General features: G+C 38.6%; 1 protein-coding gene across 2 annotated transcripts in view; it reads left to right on the top strand.

Annotated features, from left to right (window-relative positions):
- sh3rf1 (SH3 domain containing ring finger 1) overlaps positions 1-27,889 on the top strand; it is a 52,613-nt gene that overhangs the window by 7,609 nt on the left and 17,115 nt on the right. For both annotated transcript variants that reach the window (XM_028445183.1, XM_028445182.1), the window contains exons 3-5: positions 21,808-22,083; positions 23,116-23,211; positions 25,726-26,031. In XM_028445183.1, the coding sequence (XP_028300984.1) occupies positions 21,808-22,083; positions 23,116-23,211; positions 25,726-26,031 (678 nt within the window). The remainder of the gene's footprint in view (positions 1-21,807; positions 22,084-23,115; positions 23,212-25,725; positions 26,032-27,889) is intronic.

Raw genomic sequence — 27,889 nt, 5'->3', positions numbered from 1 at the left:
TTTTAAAAAGGAACATTTATTGAAATTATCAAAGGTGAGGTAGAACAACAACAAGTAAAAAATATTTGACAAATATTAAAAACAGGTGCTGTAGAACAAGAACAAGTAAAAAATATTTCTGCTCTCTGTAAATAATGCGGATCGGCGAACGCAGCAGCCCACATCGGTTGACGCCAATAAACGTTAAAAATGCAAAAATTGTCAGATAACGTTGGCACTAAAAAGTACCATGTGATAAAGTCCCAGAACATTACTTGTGAAACTTTTAATTCCTGCCAACCGGCAAATCACCCTCATATTCGACACAAAATCCCGCACAGCTGTGTAATTGGAAATGTAATGCTTCTGCCATGATGTGAGGCCAGTTCAGCTAATACAACAAGAGCTAAACCTGTGTACCAGTACATTCTCAGATTTGAATGCAGTCATAATGATCTGAACTGCTTGTTTATCAAAACAAACTTTAGATGAAGCTCTGCATTCATTTTTAGTCATATGATCTCTAGTCTAACCGGAACATGTAGAGCACGATTTTAAACGAGATTATGTGCGGACAATGTCACCTGTTTTCCAGGTAAATATAAATGCACTACTGATGCACCAAAATTCCAGCCATCGAAATTGCGGTGTACAATGCAGCCTGGCACTAGATGCGCATCAAAAGCATGTATCTGGTTTCAGTCTGTCAGTGCACGTTTCACAGATATCCTCTGATCTTCATCCCGACTGTACCTGGTTCATGTTATAAATATTATTACTTGGATGGGATTATACCAGCATGCACAAGAAATGATGCACGCCTCAATTATAGCAATTTATTTATTATCCAAGCACATGTGCTTGGATAATAAATAAAGTAATGAAGCTGATCTTCACCAAGAAGTTAAATGCACTTTGTGTTTTAATGAGAGAACATATTTAATTTGACTCTCTTTCAGAAGCTCAGTCAGTTATAGGCCTGTACAATATTATTTAATGCATGGGTGGAGTGTGGTCAAGTTAAACATTTTATTTTATATTGTGCATTGTTGGAATGTCAGTGCTAAAAATATATTTTCATATTTTTAATTGATATATTCTTTAAAGCATTAGTACACATACAGAGCCATAAATGCAGTAGGACTATTCATTTGCATGATCATTTCTTTCAGTGTTTCGGTTGGTTGGTTTTTTCATTTTCGGTTTTTCGGTTTCGGACAAGAATTTTTATTTCAGTGTATTCCTAAAATGTTGGATTGTTCTTTGTTTCAAAACGTGAATTCTGTTTTTCCCTTTTTCCGCAATCAAAAAAAATTGGAAGCCCTAGAAATGGGATGCTGTCATTGTTGTGTTCTTTTCTCTAATATGGAAGACAAGATCAGCATCATCAAAATGAGATTTTGAATCTTTTTAAAAATTCATCATGATTTTTTTTCAAATGAAACTCAATTGTTCCTGTTTCTTGTCATACCTCAAAACACAACAGTTGCAATTCAACCAAAGACTTTAAAAGCTGTCCAACTCGCACAACAGCAACTTTCTTCTCCCTGCTCTACAGTCATCATTTCTTCTTCTTTTGTCTGAAAAAGTAATGATTCCTAGATTTTATGCCAGTGTAATCTTCTTTTTGCTCAACAGAAAGGTGAAGTTTGCTCTGCTGTGTGTTTTTAGTTAGTTTTGGATGATAAACATTTCTCCAACATTGCTCTCTAATTAAGGCACTGATTTGTTTTGAACCATGAAGGGGTCGTGTCATCATTGCTTTCACTTTTCTACTTGAGCAGGGCAGAAAAATAGCTGAACCAAATAGTCTATAAGCTGTCGTCCTTTTTTCATTCTAATGATGTAGGATCTCATCATCTCTTATTACTGTCAAATGTAAACCGGTTTCCCTCTCTTTATCACTTTTACATCCCATTTCTTTTCAAATCTGGCAATATTTCTGCCTAAATGTTTAGAAAAAGGTATTAGTGAGCAGTGATTGCTTTCAATGAAACCATGTCTTTGTTGCACACACATTAAAAATAAAAGTAGTCAGACTTGTGGCCAAGGCAACTGTACTAACTAATACATGGTTGTGTAATCCTTTGGACTTGCAGTAGGTAATGGGAAGCACCTGGATCCCAGTGCTCTTTTCCATGCTCTGTTATGCTCACAGACCTGAGTTCTGGGGTTGTTTTAAATGGACACATTGTGCTTCCAACGGAGAGCAAGACAAGGGCGGTACTGTAGCAAAGGGTTTCTTTTGCACAAATACGCATCAATTTATAAATATAATAAGAATCATAGCTAAGGTTAGCAACTACACAAGCAGCTGTCACTATTAAACATTGTTGGCAAATGCTGCACGTACAAAACACCTTTACACAGTCACATAAAATTATATAACTGTGTACATTACTTTAGAAGCAATAGCAACAGAAAGGGTGGAAAAAAACAGAACTTAAATATTCTGCCCAATTCTTAGTAAAATATAAATCTTTTTTCGTACTTGTTTACAACCAGACCTTTCACTGTCGCATTTGATAACTGTTCTGTTCACATCATCCCAGATTTTTCCATCCTAGCTAAGTTTTCCTTTTCTGAAAAAAAAGTGTTTACTGCCAACAATAAAGATTTTTTAAAGATGGAAGCATCCATCTTGTGTAATCTTTAATCGAAGTAATGTATTATCCAACAATCCACGTGCATCTTAATTTATTGTACAAGTAAATGTAAAGAATCTGACAAGTTGACTGATCATTGCAAAATATGGTGACTGTAGCCACCTTATATACTAGGGTGTCCCGATCCGATATTGATATTGGATATCTGTCCGATGCAGTCCGATTGGATTTTATCGAACTGCATCTAAAATATCCGATATATATTATATTACCTAATAAGCGGCCCCCGTAAACATTTCCCCATGATAAAACGTTCTTTGCCCCACGGTGATGGCGTTTCATGCCGATTCTGTCCATTTCCTGTTTTCATTGGTCAATTCCGTGATTCTGTCCGCAATTCCATTAACGCGGATTTCATAGGGCCCTATGTGTCGGAAGTGAAAAAGTTGTATCGGGACATCCCTACTATATACTGTAACTGTTAGCTTGAGCATGACTGTGCACTAGTTCTGTGGCTTTAGGAAACAGAGCCATTTAAAAAAAAAAAAAAAGGAGCTTACATATCTACAGTAGGTTTGAATGAAAGGGGAGGGTGAACTTGTTTTGGATGAAGCTGTTATGTCTTCAGTGTAAAGACTACAGGTTGATGGATTACCAAGATGCCAGTCCTTTACACTAGTAGATACACATACTAGACAAACACACTTGTTCACCTATTGTTCATTTTCACACACACACACACTCACTTGCCACAGATGGTATGTTTTGAAGCCCATGAAGTGAAAAACAGATCTAGTCTTGTTTAAAGGAGCAGCAGTGTTTCACCTTTAGGTTTACATAATACCTAACCCCAACTTCAAAGAGCTAATCATGTGTTTTAGGTGCTGTTGTTCCTTCCTTTTACTTAACTGTTTCACGGTTCCCCTGCTGAAGGGTGGGCTCGTGTTTCTTTGTCTTTTTTGAGGTATCAAGATTTTTCCATCCCAGACAAACTGAGGAAAATACCTTTGTTCAGGCGCCTTTCCCAGACGGAGGAGGATGTTTTGTGTTAGCTTGTGTCTCCAAGGAATGCAGTGAGCAGTTGTAGGTCACTGTTTCTCCTCTAAACATTGGGCTTGTCTGGTCGCGTCCAACTTGGCAGTTCACATTCACATTATTCAGGACAACTTTTGTTATTAACTGGGATTTAAGATGAAACTACGTTTTGCTGTAAAAAAAAATCTTAACTTTAATGCTAAATTGTTTGCATAGTTTATTGTGATCAAAAAAGCCGGCAGTTGTATTGATTTCTTGCTGTACTTCCTGACTGTTTTCTGGCTTATTCAGCTTGAGCATTATAATCTGTAAACCTGCTGCTGGTTTTTTTTTTTGCTTTAATACAGAAGAAAATTCATAGCATTTGGAAACTAAGAGTTGTTTATTCACTTAACTTATTTTGGATGCACAGAATTCTGGGTGGTCCGACTGTCAAGATACTTGCTCCCCTCTTTCTCCACCCATGTCACATGATCTAATGCTCCATCTGTCAGCCTGACAGTAGTAAAGAATCCATGACCTTTTTTTTTTTTTTACTACAGCCCTATCACACCTGTGGGAACCAAAAAAAACACCAACCCTTTTGGATCCTAGTTTTATGTGTGTGGTGCTCTCTGTAAGAGAAAAATGTTCTAAGATCAGCAGCCTCTTAGCTGTCTGTGTTGAAGTGCAGGCATTATTACTGGGGTCATATAACAATTAAAGTGCAATAGTGTTATAAAAATGTCATTAAGCCCAGTTTGTAGTCAATTAAGGAACAGTAAATAGTGAATGTTTTCAGTGCATTGTATCCTTTTGATGTTTTCTCAGTCGTTTGACTCCATGTGTCGCACCATCCACCCTGTGCCCCAGGCCTCCCTATTCCCAGAGCACCTCTAATACCTGCCTGGCCTTAACACAGCGGTTTGACCCTTCACCCTGTGCTGTGATTGGTCATTCAGGGATTGGTCATCCATGCACCGTTTGACCGCTGGCATGTTAAGTGTCCTCATCCCGGAGGTTAATTCAGGATTGGCTCATGGTTCGTTTTTAGTTGTTTGACCTTTAACCTTAGCAGCCATCACTAGCTTATGATGTATTTCCCAGCAGCATGCAGTGCTGAAGCTGAGATTTGAGAAAAAGGAGGATTCAGAAAGATATTCCAAAGGTTTCCTTCGATCTCTTGTATTTTCTGATAATGGCTGCTTTCATCTGATATGTTCAACTTGCATATTTATTCACTTGTTTGGTGGTCATTGAAGAGCTATTGTGTTGGTATAGCTGTTTTGTTGTTGTTTTTTTAAATGGAAAAGAATAGTTAATTACTGTTTTAATAGTTAATTTATGTTTTTTATGATACTGTAGCGCTCATGGAATAAAGGCTTTTTATCAACAGTCTGTCTGAGTGCCTCAGATCTTCTCAAAACTTTAAGTTTGATCCTCAAACTGAAGAGCACCAGAGACAACATTTTCAAGTATCTTTAATCTTTTAGAAACCAATGCAGCACTCCACACAGCTGGTTTTTGAAATAGTTACGTACTCTTTGAAATGTTGAGTTTCTCTCTGCTTCATTGAAGCACACACAGTTGCTGAGCCAATTTTTTGGTTGACTAGTTATATATACTAAGTTGTTTTTTTCCACTAATCTCTAAAATGGTTCAGCATTCAGGATTCTAAATGTTTTGTAAATGTTTAAATTTTTTATTTTGATTATACAATTTATTTTTATTCCAATCTATTGGAAAATTGTGATATGTTTACAGATAATTTGCCCCATTGTGGCTGCTTTAAATTCTATTTTGAATTCTGCTGATTTTTCTTTTCTAAATCAAATCTTATCATATAACGGGGCATAATCTAAACATGGAAAAAAAGATGAAGCAACATTTGCTATACAAAATGGAAATTGCAGAGCATTTGCTGATTATTGCATAACAGTGTGTTTAGTGCAGTGGGCGTGCACTGTAGCTGTTCCCACTCAATGTTCTTGAAGCCAAAATACGGCGCTTAGGGGCGCTTCTATCTTGCAAATTTGTTGTCACAGTAGGGTCCGGTGGGAGGAGCACTGGTAACACGTCCCACCCATTTAGCATACTGCCCTGACAACTTACGCAGCCCAGCTACGCCAAGAACACAAGTATCTTTTCTGCTGGAAATTCTACCAACGGCTTGTTCAGATCATAAAGGTTAGTACAAAAACACAATGTGTTTCAACTAAAATATCTAAATGTTCTCTATTTGAAAATGAAGAAAATCACACGTCTCAGATTTCCTTCAGACATAACTGCTGTTCACAAAGAGAGCTATGCAAGATCTGCGGCTGTCAATCATCGTCATTTATGACCTAAAATCATATCGGGATATCCCTACAGTTTGATCCACATCCCATCTGTTACCATTGAGGAGGCGGGGTTTATGACCTATACTGCACCCAGTCAGCAGGGGGAGCTCTAAAAATAAAAGCTTCACTCCACCAGGGAGCTTATCCCGTCAATTCTTTTTACAGTCTATGGTTTAGTGTTTACAAATTGGGCGTTTATTTCTCTGATTTATTTATTTGAAAATATTTACAATGCATGTGTAATTACAACCCACAGAGAAGCCACGGTGTGATTAGCAGGACACTGATAACTAGTGTTGCACTGAAAATACTTTTCTTTTTTTTTTACCAAAACAACCCGGCCAAAACATTGAAGTATTACTATTAGTTCATACAATTGCAGTGTTTTCATATTAGTGACGTTAGGACACATTTTTAGCCATAAATGCAGTGGGACAAATAATTGGCATAATAATTTGTTTCGGTTTTTGGTTTTTGACCTTGCTTTCCTTGTTTTCGGTTTCGGCCAGGAAATGATCATTTCGGTGCACAGAGCATAACAGTGTCGCCAGGTTAGGCGGGGGTTTTACCCAATGTGTTTGGCTGGAAATTGTCAGTCATATCTGGCAACGCTGCAGCAAAGCATTATGCAAGCTGCGTGTTGTTTATTAGCCCAACATGATTCGGATACTTATGTTATTATGGCCCATGCTGTGTCTGTATATCGGACTAGGTTTTTACTGGACACATTTTCTAGATTACGCCTACATAACGAAACATGAACCTTTTATTGTAGAAAAGGCACCACATAGTCGTGAACACCCAGCTGATGAAAGGCTCTTCTGTGTGTGGGGTCTCTCTAGCTGACAGTGTGTGATTAATTATTGATGGCCACTTGAATAAGAGGGAGCGCTGACAAAGACTTGGTGTGGTTGGGTGCTTTCAGCCATAATACATTCTCTGCACTCCCATCTGAGAACGAGAGAGCTACATTCACGCTCATAGCCCATCATGACTGCTCTGATTGGAGACAAATGTACTTTGAGCCCATTTGTTTTGCACAAGAGACGCACACAAACACACGCACTCATGACTTTAGCCTAACAAAACCAAGGCAATGTTTGTTTTAATGAGTCACAGGCTGATTTTAGATTCTTGAGGGTCCATTATGTGGCACACACCCACAAAAACACAGGTGTGTGCTGCGTACACAAACAGGCATGTGGCAGAACCTTGTTGAAATATCAGCAACAACTTTGTCATACCAAAAGAAACTTTATGTGGACACTATCACTTATAGGCCAGATAGGTTCAGTTGTAAAAGGACAACATCTGTCTCCTCTTTTGTCTGTGTTTATGGGTAGTACAGTTGTTGGGTCTCAAAAGCTTACACAGATTCTCTAAATCCATTCAGAGGGACCCTAATGCAATAGTAGGTAGATAGATGAGATTGTAGGAAGGCTTTAAAGCATAGGTGCATAGATGGAGAATTTCTATTGAACATGTTGAAATGAAGGGTTCAGTTGACTTCATTATGCAAATATTTGATTTGAGGAAAAAATGGAGCATGTAGACTTCAGGTTTATCTTTTTTAATTATCTATGATTAAAGGTTAGTTGCTGCACAGGAACACCAAATAAAACATAATCTTTTCATTTTGAGCGTAACTAACTAGAGTATTTTGCACATATACATGTATACAGTACATATATAATAGTCCTTAAGTATACACGACTTCAAAGAAAATATAGTCTTAATATTGAGAGGTGACTACCTGAAAACATTTGACCTAAAACCATTTGGTGATATACCCCAGCATTAGCGTATATGCAAGAAAGAGACACTGTAATTATTGTAAAATAAAGAATGTCTAATAACTTCTTGCATGTCTGGGTTTTATTGAAAAGGTTTGAATTATAGTATCTCTTAAGATTTATTTTGAGATAAGGGTTTTTATTATGATATACAATGAGGCAGTTCGTCATGCCATTTATAGGGCCCTATAAAATCTGCGTTAACAGAATCGTGGACGGAACCACGGAATCGACCAATGAAAACGGTTAAATGCGAATATGGACAGAATCGGCATAAAACGCCGTCACCGTGGGGCAAGGAAAGTTTTTTTTTTTTTTTTTTTTTTTTTTTTTTTTATGGGGAAATGTTTCCCGGGCCCTGTCCAGGGTGTACCCCCGCCCAGCGCCCAATGAGAGCCGGAGATTGGCACCGGCAGACCCCCGTGACCCTGTAAAAACAGGAGAAAGTGGGGTTGAAAATGGATGGACGGATGGATGGATGTTTCCTGGGACCGCTTCGTAGGTGCATCGCCCTCCCCCTGAAAGCTCCGCCCGTTTTTTGTGTAGCGCAGTGGTGCTCTGTGAGAATGTGATCATCTTTAATCATCTTCCTCTGCTCAGTGTTCAAACTGTTGTGTCTGGCTAACTAATAATAACTCAGTCCCTGTTGTAAGTACACATTCACAGTCAGCAAGCTACCTCAAGTACAACAGTTTCAGTGGGAACTTCCGGTTTGCAAAATAAAAGTCCGTTGGAGCAATGTTATTAGAACTTTACATTCGAACAACATCTCATCAGAGCTACAAACGATAGTATAATTTAAATTAGGTTAATTTAAACTAAGTTGATCAAAACTTAATATAAGTAAATATATATTTATATATATGTATAATAAAAAAGCAGCAATTTTTCCCATGTAAAGTGCAAATGTGGCATTTTGCAAATAGAACACAAAAATGTACATTTTATTGCTTTTTACAACATATTTATCAAACCTAGTCATAGTCATTGATTAACAGCCAGTTCTACCAGAGAACACGTAAGTCATCTATGAAAACAGAGTCAAGTTTGCAGTTTGGTGTCAAATATGGACCAAGTCTAAGGTGGAATGGACAAACACACTTGGTTTAAACAGAGGAAAACTGACATCATTGTGCTGCTGCTCTGCCTTTGGAGTCAAAGAACAAATGCAGTGTTTGTGTCGTGGCCTTTTGCCAGGTCTGTCATTATCCTGGCTTTATTTGTCCACCGTAGATGCGCACAAACACCAGCCAAAGCAAGCAAATCTCCCCCTTTCTCGCTCTGGTCAGACAAGGGTTGGGGGCAATTAAAAGATAAGCAAGTGAGCTACAGACATTTAACCATGATAAGAGGGAGACTGCACAGGAGTGGCCGGAGCCAGTTCAATTTTACCATCTATAATCTACAAAGTGTGCAGTTATCTAAGTCCTTGTCTGATTTCTACTTGCTACAAACACCCTGTGTAAATCAGAGTCAGCCCAAGCAGAGCAGGTGGCTCACTCTGAATGCAGAAGATGAACAAAAGGCCTCGGACACTGCAAGCTTTCAACTGCACAGTGGAGAGTGCTGTGAGGAAATGCTTAGTATTCAGCTCATTTTAGCGAGTACTCAATACTCTGATACTGTGACATTTGTCAGCTTATCCTGCTGTAGCTTAGATACAAGTTAACTTACTATGCACAACCCTCTCAGAGTGATAATGTGGGCTATTAGTAACTTGTTATTACTAAATACATGAACAAATCATAAATAAACTTGTTGGGGCCCTTGATCTAACGATTATTGTTGGAACTCCTGTAAATGTTTATATATTTTGACATTGTTTTGTATCTTTGTTCCAACTTTTAGGATTTTTTGTGGCAGTTCCCAAATGTACTTGAAACCAGATTGATCTGTATAGTTTTCCCTTTTCTTCCACACATGGACAGCATTAGTCAGAGTGAATTAAAAGCCATTGCACTGCCAAATTAGTGGGACTAGGCTTTTGATCAGTTTGAAATAAATACATGTAAATAAATGTCTTTTGTAATATACAATACATACTCTTCAAGACTAAATCAATGAACAAAATTTATTTTTTAAATGATTGGGGTGATTCCTTTTTGAACAATGTCTGTTTTCTCTATCCAGCTGCCTTGGTGTTGTGATAACATTCTTGGTTATTATGATATATAAGCCTAAATGTTCTAGGCTCAGGAGGGCAAACCTGGCTTCCTCTCTCTGCCTCATTTTCTTTTACATCTTTGATCCCACACTGCCTCTCTTCACATTTCTCTCAAACTTGCACTTTGTTTCTGCACTTGCTCAGAAATGTGAGAGTAGCTGTTAAACCCAGTGTATGAACTGGCACGGACTTTTGAGAGCCTTGTTCTTTGAGGTTTTTTTTACCCAGACAAGCGCACTTGGTGATCCGGGGGCCCACCCAGGGCTGAGCCCCCTTTTTCCCCCTCATTTGAGGCTATTCAGGTAAAGAAAGCCGTGCTGTAGGCTCACACACACAGAGATGTGCCAGGTTCTGCTGGTGATTTTGTGTAATTGCATTTTTATAGTACAACCCACACTCATACCTAAACACGAGAGTTTTATGAAAACCGTATGCGTGACAGGTCTAGGGTGTGCTTATACTCGCCCATAAATCCCCTCTCTTCCTGGTAAAGTATTCTCTCTATAGACTAATGTAGCCTTCAAGGTGCAGCCCACTCAGAAACGTCTGTATTGTATGTCCATGTGTTGAATGTTTATGTAGACTCCACCACTTTAATACCGATATGTGTGTAGTTCTAGATGTGCACCCAGCACCAGCACTTTGATCATAACCCCGCCCCCCTGATTCCCACAAAAACTTCCAGGCCTAGCTGAAGGACGGAAGTCAGCATTAAACTGCAGATTGTTGGGGTCAGTCCAGGGTGACTGTAGAGCTGGGTTTTCTAACTTTGACTCCAGGCACCAGGGGACATTTTTTTGTCATTGGATTTGAATCGAGCTAACTCAGCAGATGCATTTATGACCCAATAACAGTGAAATGTGCAGAACAGGAAGAGAGCTTTGAGGGCTTTTTGTAAACTTTTTGCTCTCCTCACATGTGATCCACGCTCCCATCTGGCCTCCAGACTGTTGAAAGTGTTTCTGTGCTTACAAACTAATGTGTGGGATCCTCATTAGCTATGGAGCGAAGGAAACAAACAAGCACGGCGAGTTGTGAAAGAGTAAAAGCCTTGTAAAGCGTGAATCGTTTTTTCCCAAATCTATTGTTATTGACATAAAGTATTATCACTATTAAATCCCTTGCAGGTGGCAGCAGCTTTTTGTATTTAGAAGTCATTAGCGCAGTTTTCTTTTCTTTTTTTGAAGAAGAAGAAGGATTGATGGATTCTCTTATTAGTGATTTAGTGATTGATCACAGTCTGGTGGGATTTTATAATAAGCTTGTTTTTAAATCACAGTTTAGTTTTTTAATAATAAAGTGTTTGTGTTTATGAGTGTATATGTTTGTAGCGGGGGTTGTAATGACTAATGGATGGCAATTATTGTTCAAAATCAATACATCAGACATAAATGCCAAATTAGTGCACAGTAACCATGAATCTGACGATACGATTCACAATTTGTGTGTCACGATACAATATATCCCGATACTGTACATTGCAATATAAATAAATACAAATTTCACCAGTACAAAATGGTAGGAGTATCGGCCGATACGCAAGCCTGCAAAATCGGTATCATATCGGAAATGAAAAAGTTGTATCGGGACATCTATACAAAATGGTATGAAAAAAGATGTATTACATTTTTTTAAACTTGCAGAAACAAGCAAATGTTAACTAACCTTTATTCAAGTACAAATATAAAAAACAAGTGGTAAAACAGATTCTGATTCTGTTAAGATCTTAAATTCTTAAAAAAAAAATAGGTAAACGCATACATTCATAAAAGTGTCCAGTATGTTTTATGAAAATAACACATACTGACTGGGAGTTTACATGCTATGCATATGTATTATATTATTATTTTTTTTCTTTCTAAAAATTTGACTTGGACATTTTTTGGATCAATATGATAATCACGTGGTGAAATACGCTGAATCGATCTTAGTAACTATAGCAATAGTAATTTGTCTTTTGTACAGCGAGTAAATACTCGTACCCATCGTTTTCGTGTTTATTATGCAGATTCGTGTTTCACAGAGTAGTTTACAGATGTAAAGTGTTGATTCTTTACTTACTGGGCCTAAGAAGTATTTGAATGAATGATTCTTTGTCCTTGTTTGACCAAAATCAGAATCAGAAATACTTTATTTATCCCAGGGTAAAATTACTTTGTTACAGAAATATTATAAATGAAAAGAATAAACACTAAACAAAGAAAGAAACATGTACATAATTAAGTAAAAGACTTAATTAAATAAGGATTAAATACAAGTGCACACATTACAGTAGAAAAATAAAATAATACAAATGTACAAATATAATACAGATATACTGTATATAAGAATCAAAAAGCTGATGCATAATGAGCTATAGAAGTGATGCTGGTACTTGTATATTGTTAATTTGTTAGCTCGTCTTCCATGCTTCACGCTACATTAACTGGCTCCTGTTTTTCAATATTTATTTACCCTATAGATACGATGCACATTAATTGTTTTGTCTAAATCGTGGCTCAAACACAATAGAAGTCAGGCTTTCCACAAATGTCAAAAAGCTTCAGTATTTGACGGCGCATTAACTTTGCCATCGCCCTGGGCCCCATCTCTGGCAACGCCATCTCCAGGGTTGGACACCAACCGGATTTTAAATGACTCTCTTTTATAAGATTCACTACACCGTCAAGAGACCCATAAATAGCCATAAAGTACCCCTGTGTGGAGTTTCCATAGAAACGGGTGAGTTGAAGTTATTTCTTTTGTCTTAGACTGAGAGGACGACAACAGTTCCAGATGAGTTAACTGTGATCCAAGGTTCTGCTGTGACATTATTGTAAAGACTTTCAATGGAAGTGTGACGTATCCGACTTTTAGGACAATGCTTACATCTTTTACTTGATGAAGTCTTATGGTTCTCTTTTATTGGATGGCTTCTACTCAGCATGCCTTTGCTTTGTAATGCATGGCTCATGAAAAGCCTCTTCAAACATGTAGCGTCGTTATAAGGGAAAACAAAACAAATGTGATAGCAGCAATTATTATTTCTGCTTTCTGTCAAGCACAAGAAAAACAACCTTTTGGTCAGTTTGGAGGTTAACACATTCCTCACCTTGGTGCCACTCACTCACTAACAACTGTATATGTGTCACACCCATGAGAAAGTCATGGTCATTGCATGACTGAGGATGGGCGAGTAGCTACCAGTAGTATTCTAGTTTTACAACAGATGATATTTTGCACAATGTGACCAATGCTAATGCTTTTTCATAGAATGCTTTCCATAGTATGTGCATGAATGTCTGTGTGCGCAGTGCGCACACATACACATTGTACAGCAGACGTAGGCAACTGTCGGCCCGGGGGCCACTTGTGTAATTCAGTGCGGCCCCCAAAACAAATCCCCAAAAATTGTATTTCAAGAAGTTGAAAGGAATATAAAGTCCAACATAATACACAAAAAAATAACTTCCAAAACACACAAATCGACAGCAAAATGCACAAAGTACACACAATAAATTCCCAAAAATACACAAAATGACTCATGAAATACAACATGGCAACAAGGACAGACACAACAACCACATAAACAAACAAAGTGACTATGAAAACATGGAAAGAAATATATTATAGAATAGCTCCAAAGAAACACAAACCGTCAACAAAATTATTCAAAATGACAGGAAAGGCCAGAATAGGGGGCCACATCCCGGCGGGGCGGTCTGGCTTGGCCTCTGGAGGGGGCCCTGGCTTTAAAGAACTGAAGCTCGTGGCGCAGGCGGCATCAGCAAAGGGCGATCTGGGGCGCCGGGGGGGGCTAGGTTGGGGTGCCTGGGGGCCGGCGGTGGGACTCCTGGCGGCCCCCTGGTGCCTTATGCGGCTTGGGGTGTGGTCGTCCGCCCTGGGCGGGCTGCTCCTGGTGCTGCATCCATTCCGGGTCCTCCTGGCATGGGGTCAGGTCCCTGCTGGCTCTGGGCTCGCCGGCGGGTGCCCGCCGGCTGCCCGTTCGGCGTGGCTCTGGTCGTCTGCTGGGCGTGGGCTTCGGCTCCTCCGCTGGGGTCTCGGGCGGGGAGTTCTCTGGGCCCTCCCCTCGGGGGGCTGGGCGCGGGGGTGTGGGTGGTGGTGTGGGTGGCTGGGGGGCCTGGGGGTTGGGTGTTGGGATCGGTGGCGTGGTGCGCTGGGTCCTTGGCTCCTTGGGGCCTTCTCGGGTGTGTATGGGGGGGGCAATGGCTGCCTCTCGGCTTGGGATCTTGGGGGCGTTCGGGGGGCTGCTTGGCCGTGGGGTGGTCGCCGGGGGCCCCTAGATTTCCCGCTCTTTCTGCTGCCCCGACTGCTTCTTCGGGCCCGGGGGCGGCTCATGGGTTTTGCAGTGGCGGTTCTTGGAATTACATTTGTCATGGACGCACTGGCCTCGGGCTGTGGGATAACACTCATACTGGGCTCAACCATAGACACGTTGTTCCCAAATACCTGTTTTATGGAATTTCCACTCACTTCCTCCTCTGCTCACAGCCACCACCATTATTCCTAAGCCGCACACTGGTCACCAGACTGGCTTGATAACACAACAATAAGCACAATATACACAACCACAATTTCACATCGCATCACTTGAAACTTATTGACTATTCCCCTCCCATTCGTTTTCCTATCTTGTATCCTTCCTCCCTGTTAACTCCCCCCCCCACCTCCCTCACCCTGGTGTAACACTGCCCTCTCTTTTTTACATCCTCCCTTTAATAAAGTATTTACCCTTCCCTAGGGAGGGCTGGTGATGGTCACAATTATGCAATGAAATAAATTCATTTATTTAATTGCAATAATAAAATATGCATTGCTGTTAAAAGATTGCACTTCTTGTAGTGTTAACCTTCACCAGCATGTGCAGACAAGGTAAAAAAAAAAAATAAATAAATAAAAAAACAAAATGACAGGAAAATGCAGAAAACAACAAAAATGCAGAAAGTGACCCCAAAAATGCACAAATCGACAACATAAATGCAGAAAATTACACGAAGAACACAAAAATCAACAAATACATGCATAATGACTAAAAAAATCACACAAAATGACTAAAACAACAAAACCACGAAGACAAAAAAAGGCAAAACTCTCCTCCCACCCCAGTATTAATTAATGCTCAGATTAGTCATTATTCTAAATGCTGAGCCTGACATAAATGTTGATAATGTGGCCCTCGGATCAGATACAATCACACTTTGTGGCCCCCACTGTGATAGAGTTGCCCATCCTTGTTGTACAGTGTATCATTATATGTCAGAATAATTACAAACAGACCATTTCGACACAGTGTTAAATCTTGGACAGATAAAATGGTAAATTAAGAATGCTTTCATAAATGTATTTGTTAATTTATTTTAAGCAAGGAAGAAATTTCAGTAAATAAACTGAAAGTAAATGATAATTGAGTCAATATTATGAGTGATTATTAGCCATTGCCTTCAGAAGGGGATGCATCAGTTCATATGAGAACTCTGCTAGTAGGTTGTTACAGACAAGAACTGATCACATGTATCTTTATTTAATCCCAGAGAGACTTTTTCTGGACATTTTCTAAATTCAAAATTAAATACGCTTCTTTGGGTTTTTATTTGATGGCTGTTTCAGTTAGTAATATGTGTTTTATTGCATGTGGGATTCATGATAATTGGCATCTGTTTGTAATAATCTGACTGTAATTTACTGAATTCTTGACTTTGTGCCAATGTGTAACATTTAAACACAAGGGGTGATGACATCGAATATGTATTTGATTTAGTTAGATGATTTCTGAAACAAAACTTTTAGTGTAATTCTTGTGTTGAGTACTCGGTAAGGTCCTCATTCTCAGTTAAAACAAATGTTTGAATAAAAAGCTCCTTTAGCTCTTTAAGGCTTCTTGTTTACGAAAGCCTAATTCTCCTGGAAAACCAGACAGAATAACACCGCTATGACACACACACACACACACACACACACACACACACACACACACACACACCACTGGCACTGTTTTAGCAGTAGTATTCCCTTTGCTCATTCTTCACCTCCTGCTGAGAAGCTGGAGGTATCCATATGGGAATGGAGTCATGTCTGGCACTTACACATCAGGGGTAAAGGTTTCTGTCTGCTGCGGTTGCACATAACTCTTGTTCTGCTGACAAAGCTGGAGTTACCTGACGTGTTAGCGGCGAGGTCAGACTGATGTACGAGTGGAGCAAACTTTTTTCACACCGTGTTTAATGTGATGCAGATGTAGACTTTGTCATTTTGTTTAGATGCTTACATTTCTGAACCTTTACATGTCAACAGCTAAACAGTGTGTTGTTGTCTTGTAGTGTAACAATTAGGGGTGTGGGGAAAAAAAATCGATTTCACGATATATCGCAATTTTTTGGGTGCCCATTTTAAATTGATTTTTTTATATTTAATCAATATTTTTGTGTATTTGTGCAATATTTCAGTGGTTACAATGCTTTCAATGTGTTGCAATGGTTATTTGATGCAGTTGGTTTTATGATGGCAGTGTGTAATTCCTGCAATATTTACAGTATCTATGCACAGGCACTTTATTTTCATATAATCTGTTTAGATTAGTGTTTAAACTGACACAATAGGAGATTTTATTTTTTATTATTTTTGTGCATTGTCAGTAACTCAGGGTGCTTTATCCTTGATGTTCTCACTTAGTTGTTACAATGCCATCATTGTGTTGTCATGGTTACTTTGAGACTTCTACACAGTAGTTTTAGTGAAAAGAAACTTGTTGCACTTTATGATGGCAGTGTGTAACTGTATTTTCTTTTTTCAGTGAAAATGTGCAAAAAACACGAATACTAAATAATAAATAGGATGTTTTGAAGCAAATAGTTTTGACTCAATTTGTCCTCTGAATGATCAATATCTTCTGATGAACATATACAGCAACTTCATTTTTCATCTCTACGTTTAATTTTAATATTAAGTGGGTAGAAAATCGTGATATCGTATCGTGATACGTATATTGCAACATCCTTGCCAATACTCACCCCTAGTAACAACCCCCCACACAAAACATGTTGTATTTTACAGTCCTATAGACAGACAGACCAGTGGTTGTCAAACTTTTTTGGCTCAAGTCCCCTTTTTTTCTTACTTTTGAATGCAAGTACCCCCTTATGTTTGATTACAACATTTTGCCCAGAATTCTGTGAAAAAACAACTCTAGAGCATAATGATGGAATGAATGAGTGATAACACACTTTTTAAAGAATCTTGTTTTGTAAATACGTGGAATGAAACAGTATTTAGTGGCTCCTTTATAGATTTATTTCTATAGTTTTTATCTTTTCTGGTCATCTCCATCCTAATGTGGGACCAAGACTGATCCTTGTATTTTCAGTTCATGTTTTAATCAAGATAATTTTTATCATTATTTTCTGTGTTTTTGGCACCAATTTGTGTATTATGTTATTTTTTGTTCTTGTTTTGTTCTCTTGTTTTGTGTTTTTGTTGTTGTTTTTGTATGTTAGATAGATAGATAGATAGATATAGTTTGTCATTCATACATATACACCATAAGCGCAGCCGCATACAGAACTACTTTTTTCACACAGGGCTTGACTATTTGTTGTTGGTATTATTTAAATTATGCTATCTCAGTGCGTGTGTTTTTGGTGTCGTTTTATGTGTGTGTTAGTTTTGTGTATTTTGTAGTGATCTTGTGTATTTTTCTCTCATTTAGTAGTTCGTTTTGTGTGTGTTACTGGTAATAGTATTTTTCTTAGTGTGTGTTCTTGGTGCCACTTTGTGTGCTTTGTTGTAGTTTGTCTGTTCTTTTAATTATTTGTTATGTTTTTCTCTTGTTATGTGTTTTTGTTGTTGTTTGGTGAGTTACTGGTAATATTCAGTGTGATTATAAATTTCAACTAAAAATAAACATTATAAAACCCCATGTTTTTAATGCTTTTCTCCCCCCCCCCCATTTGTCTTGTTCAAAAAACAAAAAATAGAATAAAATAAATCTCTCTCTTTCTCTAAAGTACCCCCTGTAGGGCCATTGCGTACCCCTATGGCACTACAGGGGTACCCCCATTTCAGAAAAACTGTGGTAGACATCTCATCATGCCTTTGTGCTGCTGCTGCATGTATGCATGGCTTATGTTTTCATGCCTGTCTGATCACATGTTGTTGACATTTGCCAGTGCTAGTAGAGAGCAGAACACTGTAGTTCATTTATCATCCAGCGCTGAGGAAGAGAGCACTATGACTACTAAATCCCCTTAGCGCACAGGTCTAATTGCATTATCTACTATGGAGGAGTAAAGGCTCACACCAGCTGATGCTCTGCATGTTGGACTAAGTGTTTGTGATCGTCTGTCTGCTGCACACGGTCTAGTTCACTGTCATCATTCTCTCTCCTGCACATCATCATTTCATATTGAATTCTTATATTAACTCACACATATTTAGTAAGCAGACATTGATGATCAAGTGGAAAAACATTTTTCTTTAGAGCACACGTGTGGTTTCAAACCTGGAGTTGACAGAATTAAAAAGAACTGGACTTCCTGCTTCCTCCTAATTAATATATTTATAAGACCAACCTTCTATGATAACTTTTATCATATCGTTGTGGAGGCATTTGGTACAGTGTAAAGGGATTAGCCAGTTTACTCTTTCATTTTGAACTGTAGATTTGTTGTTCAAGTCGTCTTTCAATGACGTAAGAAGTATTTTAAAGTCATTAAAAAAAATGTTTAAATGTTAAAAATTCCTTCAAATCACATAACGCTTAGGAATTATGATAATGCCTATTTGACCTTTCTGTGTTTTAAAACTGTAAAACTATTATCTTAGTCATATTTAATTAATAAAATGTCCATATGCTTGGTGTCACCTTTGCCATTGCTATGCAATTCATTGAGAAACAATCCTGGCTTTGAGCACTGTGATGCAAAGGCTTTGGTGTCCAAACAAGTGCTCTGAATGTCACAGTTTCACAGGAAACAAGCATTTCATATTTACCATGTAATCAGGTCCTGTTGGTTTTGTGAGGCATGGACCTTTTCTGTCATCTATAACAAAAAAAAAAATCCCAGTTTCCACTTTCATTTGCATTTTTATCACGAAACTTCCTGACAGGCCTGTATGGGCTCAAAAGCCCAGCTTTTCCCCTGAAAGGAGGCCCAGTTTCAGTGCAGCACAGCAGCCCTCCACCCCCCTCCTTTCCTGGTCTCCACAGGAGAGAGCAGCAGAGCCAGAGTGAGACAGCCATTGGTTCTGTGCTACAGGCTGAGTGATTCTCTGCAGAGGGGTAATGTCACCCTGGTTCACCATCAACCCTCATTCTACACGTTTATTCTTCTCTGGGCCTTTAAACGGTTCATTTGACTTTAACAAGACTGCAGAGCTTCCACCTAACTCAGCATTAACTCTTTCCCTGTCTGCCGCTCTTCACGTTCTTTTACCTAGCCACTTTTCCAACACTTACTCATACTAGTTTATGGTGCTTGTGATTCTGATCACTGCTGAGAAGGTCTTCCAAGACTGGCATAAATAGTGGGGGGGGGGGGTTTAGACAGAAGCCGTCCTAATGGACACCCATTCTGAATAGGGAACATTGATTCCTCTCTATCCTGCTACTCCCCCTCGCTAGCTGTCCCTCTTTCTCTGGATTGTCACTTCCTCAATGAGCCTTTCAGGACTTCAGACTGGGATACAACACTGTCCTCTGAGGGAGGAAAGCACGAGGCATTCAGTCCTCTTATGTCGCCAGAATCACGCAGAGTTACCACACTAAAGAGATCAGTTTTGATTTATAGTGTGAAATATAATGTATTTACTCGTTCTATTTCTTTATAAGTTATACTTCTCATGTTGGTTTTGGAATTTTAAATGGGAGAGCTGAAAATGCAGTGGTAAATTTTGATGGCAGATACTTGTGACTGTTTTCATGGACTTTGAACGTGCCTGTCAACATGTTTGTTTGGAAGTGAATATTTTACATCACAATGGTCACGGATACATGATGTTTTTTTATTCAGAATTAGTTATTCATTTATTAAAGTGTTTTGTTTACATGGAAATAGTAATTCCCAAATTGATGTTTTCATGGAAAACCGATTTACTCGGCTTTATTTAATTCCGCTTTAGGTCTGGGGTTGGGAAGGCTCTGATTGGACAGGGGACGAATGTGACGTATCGCGTCTATTGGGAAAAACACAAGAAGCATTTTATTGTCGGCTATAACACAGACAACCACATGAGAACTGTTTTCACCTTTATTTTGATTGTAGTTTTGAAGCAGCAGCTGGACAATAACACACGTTTTCAGTTTGGACCGCGGACCGGAAGAGAGATAGGAGGTACTAACTGGTGAAAATCCCAGTAAAACTCTGGAAAACAATCACCAGGAATAAATAGTTGTTCCCTGGTAAAGATAGTAGCTCTAACAACTGGTAAAATGATAAACTTGATGATATTACAGCCTGTAGTTGACCGAGTCAAATTCCTCGTGTGTACAACATACGAATAAAGATGATTCTGATTCTGATTCTGTACATGCAGTACGGGGACGCATTTACTCCTTCTCCAGGTCCGAGTGCCAGCCGTCCGGTGAAGCCTGTTCCGTTTACCGTGTTTACCGAGGTCCGTGTGTGTTTAATAACTCTGTGTGAAAGTTGGCATGTTTATGCTTCCGTCCATCCACTCTTTTCATTATATCCATGTCTTTTAAGGCTCTTATTAAATAGTCTAGGCTGGCCATCTTGGATTATGTCGTCACCCGCACAAATCGCGCAAGCGCAGAACGACAAGAGTTAACTTAAGGCTGAATTAGGCAAGTGAAGTGTTTACAAGAAAGATGAATTATCTAATTCAGAATTAAAAATGGAATAAACCAGCCACTTAATTTGGAATGAACTTTAATTTGGAATGAAATTAGCATTAGAAATTATGTGTTTACAAGGTCAGGTTAAAGAGGAATTAACCTTTATTCCACTTTAAAGAGAAATTAAAGCTCCCATGTAAACGTGGCCACTGATGTGCGCGGCTAAAGCTCGTGCGTGTGTGACACACACACACCAAACGACAACAAAAATATTAAAGTGACTCAAAATACACAAAACTGACTGTTTATACAAAAATACACAAAATCACTCCAGAAGCACACTACAATGGCAACAGAAAACAATAATTATACAAAAAATGCACAAAAAGACAACTGAAAGATACAAAAATACACATAATGATGTAAAACAAAAAAAACAATATTTATACAAAAAGTACACAAAAGTTAAAATGACAACAGAAATGCACAAAAATATACAAAAAGGCTCCAAAAACACACAAAAAGACTCCAAAAAACATACATTACAAATACACCAAACAATTTTTTTTAAAAAATGAGTAAAAAAACAAAAAAAAAAAACACATTTATCATGCGCATGTCCCATAAAATGTAACCAGGGAAATCGCACACGCTATTTTACTTTGCACTCGCAAATAAACCCCTTTATAACACTAGTACAGAGTATGTGCACATCTTTGTATATCCAACCTTCAAACACATACGCATTTGGCTATAATTGACAACTCTACTTAAGCTCCCACTATATGAATACATACTTCCGACGGGCACTGTACCATTTTATTTGGGGGAGAATAAAAATAAAGAATTTTAAATTATATATTAGTCTTTTCTCGATTGTTATTTTTGTAAACGTTGAGTGTAATAATCATAATCTAATGCCGATTAATTGCACGGCCTTACATTAATACCGATCTGTTTAACTCATCCATGTCCTCCCTCCTCATTATTTATTGATTTATACTGTATGTTTTCAGTGTCAAAAGCTTTAAATCAGGAGGATTTTATCCCAGATTAACCTTCAGCAACAACCCCTCCTGAATTACTAATTCTCATCCAACACTTTCTACTCCTTTTTTAGGGTGTACCTCAGCTCCCATGTGCCAAGGCACTTTACAACTACGACGGCAAGGAACCAGGAGACCTTAAGTTCATCAAAGGTGACATCATCATCCTCCGTCGTCAGGTGGATGAGAACTGGTACCACGGGGAGATGGGTGGAGTCCACGGTTTTTTCCCCACAAACTTTGTCCAGGTCATCAAGCCGCTGCCGCAACCGCCGCCCCAGTGCAAGGCACTGTACGACTTTGAGCTCAAAGACAAAGAGGCCGACAAGGACTGCTTGCCTTTCTCCAAGGTGAGTCGGCTTAACCTCTGCCACACGGTCAGCGCGGTAAAGCAAAAATACCCTGCAGTATTGTGACACCCTGCTCTCCAACCAGGGATTTTCCACATTTGTGTGTCTGCGTGGTGACTTTAGATCGGAGTCAGCATCACTGGTCACAAAAAAACTGTTTAGATTGAGAGTCAGGCTTCATTATGAGCAGCTGTAATTAGGCCTCAGAGAATGACTTTATTATACTGTGCGGTTTTGCTTAACTACAATAATTAAACAGTTACGAATATCCAGCAGTTCTGTCACACTTCCCCTTTTTTCTATTCTGTCATCAGTTTCATCAGTTTTGTGCCACGTGAGCAGAATGAGCTCCACGCTTACGCAGGAGTTTTCTACACCAAGTGTGAGCTCTTAGAGTGCTGTGCTTTTTCTCCTGGACCTCAGATAAAGACACAGTGTAGGCCTCACAGATCAATAAATTAAGGATAATTAGCTCAACAAAAAATGTTGATATTGCTGCTCAGAAGTTTGTTTTGCTCTCCACTGTTTTTGTTGACATTGTCAGAGAAGTTTGTGGAATCCTGCTGACGGATGCATAAAAGCGTTTCTTCTTTCTTACCATGATTTTTTTTTTTTTGTGTTTGCCTTAAAAATGCTAGTAAAGTGACATATTAACATATTTCTAGTGTTTTCAAGGACTGAAAGTTGTAGCAAAACAATGGCGGTCTAAAATTGAATATCAAGGGCGATTATATCACAGGGAATACCGGGAACAAACTAGAACAAAAATGGTGTCAAGTGAATCACTGTCCTGGAGCCTCATGTACAAAGATTTCAACTATTTACATAATTTTTCTCAAGCTAATGAACTTCAATTTATTGACTTATGAGGCCTACACTGTCTGTATCTGATTTTTTTATTTTTATTTTTTCTCAAGCAGCTTTAAAACTTTTCCTCATTTCATTCTTTAATTCAGTGATTTGTCCCCAACAATGAGCAACACTCTGCATTTGCACATGAATCATTTCCTTTCATCCTCTTGTAAATTCTAGGACGATATCCTGACTGTGATTCGAAGAGTGGATGAAAACTGGGCAGAGGGAATGCTGGGAGATAAAATTGGAATTTTCCCCATCTCATATGTGGAGGTAAGAAATATGTTTTAAGAAGTATGACAATCATCAACACTGAGCCGGTGTCACATGACTTTAGATCCTTCTGACGCCTTTCGTAGTCTTTTTTCAACATCAAGATTTAGTCATATGAAGGCTGAACTAACAAACGGCTTTGCTCTATACGATTCTTTTTGTTTGTTTTTGACCAAATGGCTGTTTTTTCTGTGTGACAAATACGATTTAATAAATGACACAACTTTGAGTCTTTTTCTGTTTTTGCCTAAAGACAGATGCTGGTTTTTTGGGATAGATGTGCAGGGGTGGAATAGTTTCCTCTCATCTCCAATGGTTTGTAGGTTTTCTTTTACATTTAAGATTTCCCAGATTCAGAACCGCACAATTTTCAGCCTGGACATAACGTTCTTTAAAGAAAAGACATATTTATGGCAGAATGACACAGTGCTGTGCCTTTGCATTACTGTAAACTGTGGTTTGATAAACAACTGAAGTGCTCTATTGTGATAAACATATAGAGTGACCTAAATTGTCTTGTTTTCCATAATCGGTGCATATTTAGGTCATTGTGCTTCCATAGCCTGTGGAGCTTCTGTTGCCCTTTCAGTTGTGTATACACAGTAATCTGCACTCACCATAAAGGCGGTATTTAGTTTATGGAGGTGAGAGGGCGTCACCTGGTATTTTGCTGTAAGTCCTGCACGTCTGCCCTAATGTGCTGACATGTTGTGATGAGCCAGTGCGTGCTCTCTGTTGAATGGGGGGAGGAAACGCCTGGCTTTTATGTTTAAGTAGAGGGTGCCGCTCAGGGCAGCGTGTGATAGCAGGTAGAAACAGCCTGTGATTAACCCTTTCAGCATTCCCTTCTTTGATTTTCACTTCACAGTCGGGCGTTAGGTTTCAGTGCCTGAGAGGGTTTCCAAGACGTCTGTTTCTGAGAACCGTCAGTTACTCAGAGCAGTGACATGTCCATACTGAGAGGACCAGCAGCTTCATCTGCAGTGTTTCAGTTACTTGGCTTTCTCTGAGCTTGTTGTGTAATTTACAGTTACATACACAATTCATACAGATTGTCTTTTACAAACAACCTTGAACAAACATGAGCCGTGCAGGCTGTCAGAAACTGCTGGGATGTAATTATTTTACCTTCTCCCTCAAAAGGAAAGCAAGTGTCTTCTGAAGTTGCATGTTTTGTGTTTCTGCTTTTAATCAATGTGCATGTTTTTCAGAGCAAATTATGATTGCAAAGCACACTAAAATCATAAATAGTGAGGATGCAGGAGGCACAGAATTTTGGCGCGTTTCAACTCCTTCAGCTTATGACCAATTACAATTAAAATATCAAAAGGTGGCAAAATTTTAGCACAAGGCTGCTTGTACTTCAGTGCTTCGTAACTTTTATAAATTTTTTTGAATAAATGTTTTTGTTGAAAAATGTCCCCATTCATTTCCATTGGAAATTTCAGCATTTTAAGATTTAACGACTTTTAACTTCAGCTGTTCAGCCATTCTTCAATTGATTTCAACCGTTCAACATTAAAAATATTCATATGTTATTCAAAGGGTTCATTGGCTAGGCTAAAACTAGGTTAATGCTAATGCTGGACAAATGCTAAGCTATTGTAAGATTAATGCTAATGCTAGGCAAATGCTAATGTTAGGCTAGTGTTAATGTTTTGTCAGTGCTAATGCTTGCTAATGCTAGGTAAATGCTATTGTTCGGTCAATGCTAATGATAGCTGATGTTAGGTTAATGCCTGCTAATGCTAATGTTAGGCTAGTGTTAAGGTTATGTCAGTGCTAATACTTGCTAATGCCAATGCTAGGTAAATGCTAATGTTCGGTCAATGCTAATGCTAGCCAATGTTAATGCTAGCCAATGTTAGGTTAATGCTAGCTAATGCTAATATTAAACTAATGTTGGGCTAATATTAATGCTAGGTAATGCTAGCAAATGCTAATATTAATATAAGCGTATGCTAGCTAGTGCTAATACTAATATTAGGCTATTGTTAAGCTAATGCTAGGTAAATGCTAATGTTTGGTCAATGTTAATGCTAAGTTGATGTTAGCTAACCCTAATATTAAACTAATGTTGGACTAATATTAATGCTTGGTTAATGCTAGCAAATGCTAATATTAATATAAGCTAGCGCTAATACTAATATTAGGCTGTTGTTAAGCTAATGTTAATACTAATAAATGCTAATGCTAGGCTACTGCTAATGCAGTGTTCAGTGATTCTGGTCAGCACCTGCATCTTAACTTGCATTTTCTTCAGAAAATGCAAATCCAGTTAGGTTAGTTTACATTTATTAAGCTTACTTTTATGATGTATTTACTCACTTTGTAGTAGTATTCCAATAAAGCTTTAATTATAAATTTAGTGAAACACCTGATTAGTCCTTGTTTGGGTATTTCTCTTCATCCGTTAAGCTGATTAAAGAAATGTTTATATTACTTCTATTACTACCTAATTTGAATTATGTTATTGTTTTCTCTCATCTCTTTTGTTCCCTGCTTTCCCAACAGTTCAACTCTGCGGCTCGTCAGCTTATAGAGTTGGACAAGCCGTCAGACTCCAGTGGTGACTCTGGCGAGGGGCCTTCCTCAGGGCCCCACAGCAATGGTGCCCAGCGAGCAGGGGAGAAGAAGAACAGCAAGAAGCGGCATTCCTTTACCTCTCTCACCATGTCCCACAAACCCATGCTCGCTCCTCCCCCCCAGCGACACTCCATGGAGATCAGCGGGCCGGTTCTCATCAGCTCCAGCAACCCCACGGCAGCGGCTCGAATCGGGGAACTCAGCGGGGGCCTCTCCTGCAGCGCGCCTTCACAGGTGAGATATTCAGAGGGAAGCAGAGGAAGTCAGAGCCTGTGTGATAGACTGCAGGTTTTGCCTTGAAGTTGTGCTCTGTGTGTCAACTGGGGCTGCAGTTATTGAATATAATAATGTGTCCTTTATTGATTTAAGATTAGGGTTTAGGGCCCAAAACAACAACCCAAGGTGGATTTGAACCAGTGACCCTCTAGTTACATGTCTGTTTACTTAACCATTAGGCCTTATATTTCTGGTAATATTTTTGGTAACTGGGTATTCTATCGATTATCCCATTGAATAATCCACTAATCAGATAAAATATACTTTTGTTTGATTAAAGCTCAACTTTAAATACAGAAAATAAGAATTGTCTCTTTTTTGTTTTTGTGTTATGGAAAGTAGAAAAAGAAAAAAAACAAGCATATTTGTCACAAAAAGATTCAACATGTGCTGTCAACTTAAGACAACATAATAATGTGTTGCATGGTTTAAAATAACAACAAAAATTTGATTTTTTTTAAATAAAATGTCTTTTTTTTAATTTTTTTAAATAAATGATTCTTCGTGGCAGAGATAATTCATCCATCTTTTGTAATCAACATGTGTATATATAATCAAAAAGCGGAACCTTCCCAACCTGAATGCTTTGCAAAGCTGTGCTTGAACACACGTTCTGAAATATCCTCACTAACATCAAGGCAAAACACAGTTATTTAGCCCAACTTTAGAACATTACTTCACCCCATGCTGATAAGATAAATGCTTGGTTTGTGTTTATTTTTTAGGTTCTCTAGATTCAGATGATAAATGTATTACCTACTGGGCCTGCTACACCTGCTAAAACGCGGTAGTTAACCCGGGGAGGGGCAATAGGCTACCAACAGAGGTGGGTTGTGCAGCAGTAGCAAACAGGGTCTGAATGTGGGGCCGTGGATGTGCCTACATATATGATGAGATGCTCTGAGCCCCTTTTTTTTTTTTAAATCGGTCCCGGGGGCCTACCCCCACTTCCATTAATTTCCATCTGTTCATTTCTGGGAACATAGTCATGTGATATCGTTTCAAAGGTAATTCAATAGGGATTTTTTTCATTTTCGATATGATATCGATATAGCTGCCTTGCGTATCGGCGGATACCGATATTGATCCGATATCAGCATGAATCATGCATTTTTTTTGAAAAGAAAAAAAAAAGAAAAAAATTAATAAAAAAAAATTACAATTACTTATTTTGTAGTGTGGAATGTTAGAAAAGGCTTGATCAAGTGATGTTACTCAAACAGAGAACAATAGTCAGTAACAGTAGGTATGAGAAAAACTGACCCATTTATCATTAACTAATTGGTTACATACATTTGAACCTTCAACATGATATCTACAGTATTCTACAATTGAACAAAATAAATAAAAAATGAATTGGGGAAGAAAATAAAATAATAAAACTGTAAATCCGGAAGTTTTAATCCGATATTCGTTTTCAGGCTAATATCGGACCGATATCCGATATTGATATCAGATTGGGACACCCCTATAATTCAAAGTAGATTACAATTATGCCTCGCACAATTTGATTACAGACCACCCCCCTTTTTTTGGCATTTTCCATTAAAGTCTTTTCTTCAATTATTTGTGAGTCAAATATTGCGACAGTTGGTGGTACCAAATCATTGACACATACCAATATATGAATGGAGCCCTTTACTCTGTATGTGCCACGGGGGCGCCAGGGGGAGCCTCCTCCGTTAATGCTTGTTGAATCGGGCTGTAATTTGACATGGATATTCTATGAGCAAAATTCAAGAGCTTCTCTTGACTGAATTCTCGAGATTGTGGTATGTGCTATTACACGACTTTCTGCGGGCCCAGCCGTAGTTCA

The sequence above is a fragment of the Gouania willdenowi genome, chromosome 4 (genome assembly GCF_900634775.1).
Source record: "Gouania willdenowi chromosome 4, fGouWil2.1, whole genome shotgun sequence".
NCBI classification, from domain to species: Eukaryota; Metazoa; Chordata; class Actinopteri; order Blenniiformes; family Gobiesocidae; genus Gouania; species Gouania willdenowi.
This window is presented reverse-complemented; position numbering and strand designations above follow the sequence as displayed.